The sequence below is a fragment of the Borostomias antarcticus genome (genome assembly GCF_949987555.1).
Source record: "Borostomias antarcticus genome assembly, chromosome: 13".
Taxonomy (NCBI): domain Eukaryota; kingdom Metazoa; phylum Chordata; class Actinopteri; order Stomiiformes; family Stomiidae; genus Borostomias; species Borostomias antarcticus.
Window position 1 is genome coordinate 6060768 of NC_140246.1, and position 10000 is coordinate 6070767.

The 10000-nt window shown below is 51.4% G+C and overlaps 1 protein-coding gene across 1 annotated transcript in view; it reads right to left on the reverse strand.

The window, feature by feature from the left end:
• Positions 1 to 2910: 2910 nt before the first annotated feature.
• Positions 2911 to 10000, reverse strand: part of tspan12 (tetraspanin 12) — a gene marked incomplete at both ends in the record, with an annotated part of 10565 nt that continues 3475 nt past the window's right edge. Inside the window, 4 exons of the mRNA XM_084447965.1 lie at positions 2911 to 3237; positions 5872 to 6015; positions 6243 to 6350; positions 8640 to 8705. Of these exons, the coding sequence (XP_084304091.1) occupies positions 2911 to 3237; positions 5872 to 6015; positions 6243 to 6350; positions 8640 to 8705 (645 nt within the window). The remainder of the gene's footprint in view (positions 3238 to 5871; positions 6016 to 6242; positions 6351 to 8639; positions 8706 to 10000) is intronic.

The window sequence follows — 10000 nt, forward strand, 5'->3', positions numbered from 1 at the left end:
ATATTAAAAAAAAATACAATTCAATCGTTTAGTCTGGTGCAGTGTCTATGGGTGAATAGAATAAATCATTGTCCTATTATAAAATACTGATACAAGCCTGGGTGTCTTCTTTCATCTCCAACAATAGATTTCTCCAGTGTTTCCTGTTTCCAATGCCGATGATATACAGTGTGTTTCTGTGTGAAGCGGGTCCAGTCCCATCACAGCCACACAAACCTGTCTCTCTGGGTCACATCCCCCACCAAGACTGATCAGCATTTTCCGCATGAGAGAGCTTATTGTCTGCGTGTGTGTTTGCGTCCGTACGTGCGTGCATGTACTCCTATGGGAGACTTTGTGTGGGTGTGCGCGCGTGTGTGCGCGTGCGTTTGTGTGTGTGTGCGTGTGCATGTGTGTATTCCTCAGGGAGGCTTTGTGTGTGTGTGTGTTCATGTGTGTACTCCTAAGGGAAGCTTCATGTGTGTGAGTGTGAGAGAGAGAGAGACCGTACAGTGGTTGTGTGTTTGAGGATCTGGTTATTGAGATGTAGGGGGACTGAGGCCTGGGGAGGGGGGTTGCTGGGGGGGGGGGCACACATCCCAGCATACCCAACTGTTCCTAACCCCCAGCTATTTATACTCGGGTCAGAGGCTAATGGTTTTATATCGGCCCCTAGCTCATTTTACTGTCCGGAGAGGGAGGGAGGAAGGAAGGAGAAAGTGGAGGGGAGAGAGGGAATGGAGAGAGAGAGAGTGCAAGTCTATGGTGACAGTTGTTTGGGACAGTTTGAGAACACACACACACATCACCGAACCCACACGGTAGAATATCAGTGATCTGTATCGACAATTGTGAGTGGAAACAGACCAAGAGAATGCTTTAGGGCCTTTTATTGGTCCACACGAGGAATAATGCTCACACACACACACACAAACTGACGTCTCCCACTACGATGAATAAATGAATAGACGTAGGAGGCAGGGAGCGGCAAGAGACAGCGAGCAGAGAGAAAACAATACGTCTCTTGTAACCTGCTGTGACAGCCAAGCTAGACAGTTAGCTCTCTCTTTCATAAATCATATCCCGCGCTCCGGTGTGAGAGAGAGAGAGCGAGAGAGAGAGGGAGGGAGAGCAGTGATTTAATCTGGAGGATTGGGCTGATCCCTCCATCCATCCTTCCTCCTCCTCCTCTTTTAAAGGGGCTTAGCTCTCACCCCATCCCTCAGAAATGGCTTAAGTTGGGGTGATTAATCAAAGGTGATTCACACCTCCAGACCCTGATTCTAGATCCTTCTGTTTGACTGCATTACTACAGTATGAAGTTAACAGGCAGAAGCCCGTCTAGCCTGACTGGAGAGTTGTGGTGCAGTGCGTACCATATTACCCACGCAGTATTCTGACTATCCAGAAGCTCTCCTAGGAACAACCTGGGATACTCGTGGACACCAATGAGAATCTGATCTGATTTTCAACCGGATGCTGATTGGCCCGCGCAGATAGTGGGCTGTGCGGAGAGGCTGATTTAGCCTCTGATTGGTCACTGACTGCAGATTTCCACTTATTGTATTGCTAACGAGCCCTGAGCTGTTGGTATCATATCTGGCACACCAGGTGTGATTTACCTTCTTCCACGTTAACTCTCACTTCACTTAGGTTTTTATTACATAAACGGCAAAGTGTATGACCTATATGTTTTTCATTTACTCCCGACTATACACTCCCGATGAAATAATGTTCAAATGCAGCTGGATTTGAAAATGTGCTGGCTCTGCTTGGACAGGTTCAGAATGAACGAATGCAACATTTTGACAGTGACTTCTGTTATCAGGGACCAGACACTGTCAGTTTATGCTCTTCCTCTTCTGTATTTCACACAAGCCGCACCCAAATCATCAAACGGACAGACCATCCTCAGTGCTCAAACACATTTATTCCCACAGTGGCCAGAGATAAATACTCACAACATCATGCATCGTCTCATTTCCAACAGCAGGCCGACTACCAGCCGCCCATATCTCTGACAGCTCATTTAATACCCCCCCCCCCCCGGGTAGCACTACGTTAAGACATGCTGCCTCCCCGGCCGGTAGCACTATGTTAAGACAACTCCATTTCCCAGGGTTCTCCCTGACAAATGTTTGTAGCCACTTGGAAAGTTTCCCACCCCGGTAGCAGTCACAGTTTGTGTCCGGGTACCGAAGCCTCAGGGAAATACGTGTTTTAAAACAGAGTTGGATTAAGACTTGCTGGATTAAGATGCTCGGGGGTATGTGGTCATTGTATGGTGTGTGTCCATGCTAGTGGTGATATTCCTATGGCTGTGGTGGTGGGGGAGTTACTGAGAAATGACCCCCCCCCACCCTCCCTCCTCCAGCTAGGATCAGGAGAAGATAGTTGAGACCATGCTGTGGTCGAATCCCAAGCAGAAGTCCAACAGTCCAGCCACTAGTCCAACAGTTCACGCCTCTGAAGTCTTCGGCCACGCCAACACTCTCTCCCCCCATCTGTTCATGCCCTCATCCTCTCCCCCGCCGTGCCGGTGGGTGGCGGGGGGGGCAAGGTGGCGTTGGGGTACTCTATCCCCCTGCTTGGACATAGCCTGGCTTCGCCGGTCTGATCACGTGAGCTGAGTATATCAGTCTGGCCATCCAACCCTTCAAACTGGGTCCAACCCAACCCCATATTGGTAGGGCCAATCACAACCGTTTATCTAATATGGGGCGAGTTTGATACAGCAACTGTACCCACTTGATACGATGACACAATGACTAACCCACGTTTCGTTGCTCTGATTGGTGGATAGGTCTATCCAATTGCGTCCAGAGGGATTTTGGTCTGACCGTCGATGACGCCCGTTGAAAATTGAAAACGAACGCCGGATTTCCGGACCCTTCGCACTTTTGCAAATGGGGTCTGGCGAAGCCAGGCTTGCTAGGACAGCCTCTCCATCTCAAACTGGCTGTGTCCGTTGGGCGTGGCGGCAGCGGTGGACCACGCCTCCGGCGGGCACGCGCTCTCCGGTCTGGAGGCGGGGCTGTGGGCGAGGACGAGGGGGGCGGCAGGGTCGCCCTGGGCGGGGTCGGGCAGCGGGGGGGCGGGCTCCGGGGGCGGCTTGCGGTCGTAGTAGAGCGCCCAGAGCAGCGTCAGGGTCAGGGTCATGGCGAGGATCTGGGCCACGCCGATGGACACGCCCAGGAAACGCAGCACCTGCAGCTGCTTCGTCCCCCGGATGAAACTGTAGACTTTCGGGCCACAGCCCTGAGACACGCACATACACACGCACGCACGCACACACACACGCACACACACACAAAGGAGAAAGAATCAGAATCAATGGCCTTGTAAACTAAAGAGCAGAAGCTTTTCTGTGTCATAGACGCACAGAGGAAATTAATGTAGCATTCATGGCACATCTCGCCGACATTTAAATTTGTTTCCGACGTTTAAATCCTCGCCGGAAGCTACTGTGCTATATTGAGTGCATGACCTCCGCATCTGCCACAGCTGTACGCACACAACGAAAACACGCAGACAAGCCCACACGGGGAGAGGGAGAGAGAGAGAGAGGGAGAGAGAGAGAGAGAGAGAGAGAGAGGAGGAAGCGAGGATAGACAGACAGAGCGGGAGGGTGGGTGTAGGGAGAGAGAGAGAGACTGACAGAAATAAAGGGATAGAGGAAGTGAGGATAGACAGATAGACAGAGTGGGAGGAGGGTGAGTGTAGAGAGATCAGTTCATTACTGCTTGGCAGGGGGATCTTTACTGTGTGGTGCTACATGCCAGACTACCACCACCAGGGAGGGGTATGGAGGGAGAGACAAGGAGGGAGAAAAGAGGGGGAGAGGTTGGAAGAAAACAGTTGGAATGGAGAGGAGGAGCAGAGAGAGAGAGACAGAGAGAGAGAAACTACTACTCATCCTCCACTCCCTCACACATTCCCCTGAACTCCCCGCTCTGCTGAACATCTGACTCCTCTCTCTCTCTCTCTCTCTCTCTCTCTCTCTCTTGCACACACACACACATTCTTTCTCACTCTCTCTCACACACAAACACAAGCACTCACTTGCACAAACACACTCACACACACACAAACACAAACGAACACAAACACTCTTGCACACAAACACTCATCTTTCGCACGCACACAAACACAAACACTCTCTCTCACACACACAAACGCACAATCTCTCCCTCGCAGAAACACTCTCTCTCTCGCTCTCCCTCACACAAAAAAACACACTCTCTCTATCTCCTATCTCTCTCCCTCTCTCACACACACACAAACACACACAATTCTCTCTCACTCACTCATAATTCTCTCTCTCACACAAACACACACATGCATACAGACATACTGTACAATCACACAGCAACCTTTTTGTCCTTTTTTATGCCTGCTTTTACTCCAGCACCCACACACACACACACACGGGCACACAGTCCAGCGCGCACACACACACACACACACACACCCCTGTAGCCACGCTAGCTTACACCAATCTCTTCTTCCCTCCCTCCTTCCTTTCTCTCTCTCTCTCTCCCTCCCTCCATCACCCCTCCTCCCTGCCCCGGGCTTGTCCAGGTGTGTTTGTCTGGCCGTCGCGGGGCGGGGGGAGTCTGCTCGGCCCAGCGCCTCACACCCGGGTGGCGGTGTGAGACTGGCAGGCAGGAAGGCCTCGCCCCGGGGCACGTTAGAGCCACAACACCTGGGCAGCTGGGGGGGCTGGGGCTATCGCCAGGGGCAAAGAGATTAACACAGGTGACTAGCTTAAAGTCTCAGACAGGGGAGTCAGTGAGGGTGTGTGTGTGTGTGTGTGTGTGGTTGTGTGTGTGTGTGTGTGTGTGTGTGTGTGTGTGTGTGTGTGTGTGTGTGTGTGTGTGCGTGTGTGTGTTTGTGTGTGTGTGTGTGTGTGTGATTCAGTATAATGAAATAAGGGTTTTCAGCCCAGAGGTCCACAATGAGTCACCACAAGGCTGCATGGCTCGGCTTGACGGTTTGTGAGAGGGTTGACTGTGTGTGTGTGCACGTGTGTGTGTGTGTGTGTGTGTGTGTGTGTGTGTGTGTGTGTGTCACTGGTCCATGAAATATGATTGTCTACTGACTGCACCTTTAGTATGTGTCCCTGTATGTCATTTTCTCTATGTGGACCTAAATAAATTGTTAAAATGTGTGTGTGTGCGCGCGCCTGTGTGTGTGTGTGTGTGTGTGTGCATGCATCCGTGTGTGCATGTGTGTGTGTTCTTTTGTGCGTGCGTGACTGACCGATCGAGTCCCTTGGCTTGATGAAGCTTAATAGCTGGACTGTCTCACCAACCTGGCAACCCAGGACCCAGAAGGCACACAAGGCTATCGAGCCTGAGATCGATCTAATAACCTCTAATTGCTTCCTGTGGATTTATCCCCCCCACTGGTAATTTCAGACTGAAAACAAAAAAGGCCGTTGGGTAATGGGCTGCAAAATGTATTAAGTGGAAAACTAGACCCAGCCTCCCCCCTTGTTATGCGGCACTGATGTATACCAAGCTCAGTATTCCTTTCACTTTGTGTCCAAGTGTGTGTCCATTTTTAATGATGGTGTCAAGGGGGACCCATAAGTGTATCGTCTCATTGGACGTCCACTTTATGGCCGTACAGAGGGCTAGAGACACCCCTAGCAAACCTAACTCTGAGTGGGGGTCAGTAAGATCAGTCCAGAGGCCGAGCCAGGGTCCGAAGGTCACGCTCAGCTCAACATCAGGCTTGGGGTTAAAGGTTGCTCGACAGGGAGAGGATTCGACGTTGAAGGACTGGGCCGTAGAACGCAGTATTGTATCAACATGGATGGGGGTCAGTATGTTAGGGTGAATGGTCATGGGTCCGGGCTGGGGGTTGGGGTGGGGGTGGTACTCTCACCTCTTGGTGGAGGTCGCTGAGGTCACGGTAGTGGGCGTGACGCGCGCATCCTGGATACTGATTGGCGCAGCAGGAATCAGGTGGCCATTCCATCTCGGTCATCTCCAGCCAATCAGTGAAGTAGATGACCCCGCAGCACTTGAACTGAGAGAGAGAGAGAGAGAGAGAGGGAGAGAGAGAGAGAGAGAGAGAGAGAGAGAGAGAGAGGAGGAACATTCAGAAACAGCCGTAAAAAAACAAACAACAGCAGTAATTGTCAATTATCACGGATGGGGAAGCAATATAATCTCCTAGAACACCCAGCGTCTGTCCGCAGGCAAACAGAGTGTGGTGGTGTTTGTTTGTTTGTCTGCTTGTGTGTGACCTCTGACCTCTGTCTGGAAGGTGTTCCAGGCGTGCGTGAGCCACTGGTAGCGCTGCAGGCCGTAGCTGGGCATCCGGGACTTCAGGCTGATCATGTCGGCGCGCTGTGTGGAGGGCTGCGAGGAGACCGGACACCCTGTCAGTACCCAGTCAGACGGGTCACCTCCACTTCACACGCAGCTCTGCGCTGACACCAGAACTCTGTTCGGCGCCAAGTTCAGGCTCGTTTAAATAGGCTAGTGGGTATTTCTGGGTCTGCCTGTAGTGGCGTCTCGTCATATCTAGCAGACGTTTCTCTGTCTCTGTGGCTCAGTTTACGTCCAATCTCTGTCATGGGGTGTCCCACAGGGTTCTGTTCTGAGACCAGTACTGTTCTCTCTCTCTCTCTCTCTCTCTCTCTATATATATATATATATGCTCCCTCTTGGTCAGATTATTAGCCAAGGTATTTCTTATCATTTGTATTTTGTATGTGGATGTCATCCAATTGTACTGTTCTTTTAAACCAGAGGAGAGCAACAAGTTGACTATCATTAAGGTCAAATGAGGATTTCGTTCCTGGTCAGAACTTTGATTTATGTCAAGGTCACAAGGTAGGGGCGTGTTTATGTCAAGGTCACAAGGTGGGGGTATGTTTATGTCAAGGTCACAAGGTAGGGGCGTGTTTATGTCAAGGTCACAAGGTAGGGGCGTGTTTATGTCAAGGTCACAAGGTAGGGGCGTGTTTATGCGGCAGTGGTCCATCAGTTGAAAATCCTCTGACCACGCCCTGTGTTTCCAACAGTTTCTCCTGCATTCCCGTCGCCTCTGCTCCTCTCCCCCTCCTCTCCTCCCCTCCTCTCCCCCTCCTCTCTCCACCCCCCTCCTCTCCACACTCCTCCTCTCCACCTCCTCCTCTCCTCCTCCACTCCAGATTGCTTTAGCACAGGTTGGCTGCCACGTGTTCTCCAAACAATCAGTCCTGGTCTCTGGGGAGCCCTGAGCTTTTCAGCAGACTCTCAAACCAATCACTTACCATGCACCGCTCATCCCTCCTTCTCTTCCTCCAATTAAAACCTCCCCCAATCTCAGCCCTGGGCCTGTCTCTCTCCCTCCTCCTCCTCCTCTTCCTCCTCCCTCATCCTTCGCCTCTCCGTTCAATGAGATGCTGATAAGTGTGCAGGCGATCCAGCTCCCGGGATCCCCTTGGGGCCAGATGATCACCCTCTCTTCACTGCCAGCTTAATGAAGTTCTGATAAGGGCCGTTATTAAATGACTACAACGTCTTTAAGGCCCAGCGGGAGAACAGGTGTGCCACGCTCCGATTATGTGAGGGCCTGGGGGCTTTGTAGATAGGTGCTACACTGACACACAAACAGACACACACACACCCCCTCAGGCATGAGTCCAGGTAATACCGGTGCCAAACACACAAACACCCACCTCCTGTTTTCTATACACACAACCCAGATGCCAGGTGCAACACACACACACACACACCTGCGTGCTGGTAGCGAGTCCCACCTGCCCTGCCGTGAGGGGACATCAAAGCCACAGCAGGCTCTCTCATGGCTGGTGATAAGACCAAGCCCCAGGGAGGGGTCGGGCTTCCCTGCAGTGGAGCAGCCATTGTGATCATGAACCGTGGCCATTGTCTTCACACAGTCACGGGTCTGGGGGGGCTGTTGAAAGGGCTACACATTTCACCCCTGTCTGGGCTTTCTTCTCACAGAGCCTTTCTGAAAGCTTTTTTTGCCAAAGTCGTATCGCAAACGCACTTTTTGGACGGTTTTAAAGGTCACATTGGCTGGACTTTTATGTAAACAAGATATTTCACACACAAAAAAAAACATTTTTTGAGTCAGAATTTGTTCATTTAAGAAATGTTGATGGGTTCAACAAGAACGACCTGTTTACCTCTGGTTTGGTACCCGCCGCTAACGACATGTGAGCCAACAGTACCTCGACAAAGGGAGACAGGAGTGATCAGGAGATACTATTGCCTCACAAGCCTTGTTAGAGTTGTTTGTTTTTTGTTTTTTGATGACTAGTCCACATCGAAATCTTGACTATTGCACCTTTAAACTGTGGAATTTGGAAACCCTTGGGTTTGGATACTTCCAAGCTATTCTAGTCCAGCGTTTCTGGTTGTTGCTGCTATTTGTGGCAACCGTCCCGATTCTCCCGGGGGCTGCGCGGCGGTCGGCCATGTTGTTTATTGAGCAGAGAGCTTCCCGGTAAACAGAATCTGAGCAGAGCTGCCTGGGGGTGGGCTAGCCGGACGTGACTAGCGTTTCTGTTTATTCTTAGCGTGACGTGGTGATGGTGGAGCAGCGGTATGCGGTGCAGAGAGGCGGCGCAGCCTGGGTGTACAGGCCACGCGCACAGGTGAGCACGACGAACACAGGAGAGGGGCAGGGCTCACCTCGTCATAGGTCCACACACCGCTGGCCAGCTCCACGCAGAAGATCACCAACAGGCTACCGAAGTACTGAGGGGAGAGAGAGGGAGGGTGGGTTGGAGAGGGGGAGGGGGAGAAGGGGACAGGGAGAGAGAAAGGGAGGATGGTGGTGGGTGGGGGGGTGGGGGAGATAGTGTTTAGACAGGACACACTGAGGGACGTGTTCTGTGTAGCGTTAGCATTTCCGCTGACAGCTGGGCGTTGTGAGGCTGAAGGCGTCTGTCTGATTGATTACCATGGTGATGATGGGGTGTACTCTGACGCGCTTTTACTGCAGCAGCAGAGACGCCGTCATGTTTCCCTGCTATCTCCTGTCAGTCTAGCATCTGGCTCAACATCAGTCCACTCAGCTGTCGCCAATCCCCTACGCACACACACACACACCCCAACAGACCAATTTCTACAAATTCATAAAAAACACAAACCAGCCATAAGAAAACTCATTCTTACAATCCTCTGTGGAAACACAACTGTGCACCCACAGACAGACAGACACACACACACACACACACACACACACACACACACACACACACACAAGCACGCTTTATGAAGATGGATGTGAGTGTCAGCCATTCAATTACAGGGCTGTCAGCGTTAGCGGCCATTGCTGACAACCTGTTTGTTTGGAGACTGTAAATATTAGTGTCAGACAGATGGCCCTGCCTCGTCTTTGTTAGTATTGCAGTCCATTTACACACACACACACACACACACACACACACACACACACACACACACACACACACACCACCTAAGCCAGAAACTCGTCTCAGTGCTGAAAAACCCTCTCCAATGTAAATCTTCCTATCTATCAAGAGGCTGGGAGGCTGAACTTTTAACCCCCGGAAACCCCCTATAATGCACTCTTCTCAGATACCAACACACACGCACGCACGCACGCATGCAGACATAGCTCACTGTTAGACAAGACATAAAATATGATATTGCCAGCTTTGAATCTACAACGCCTCTCTACGCAGCTGGTTCCAGCTCTCTCCCATTTCAAAGGGGGAAAGTGTTCACGTCCAGAGGTTAGCGTGCGGTCGTACGCTTCTGAACAGACTTCAAGAATGTCAAGGCTTTTAAGAATGGACCCCCGCCCCCCCCCCCCCCCCCCCCCCTCCACACACACCACCTTCCTCAAGTTCTATTTCCCTCTTTCAAACTACAACAACAGTCCAGCAAGGGCGGGAGAGAAAGATGGGAAAGACCTTGAAAGGAGAGGCGGAGATTGAGGACAGGTGGAGGAACGACAGAGAGAGAGAGAGAGAGGTATAAGTTTACGGTGAGAGGACTGGCGTCTTTAAGTACGACTGAGACTA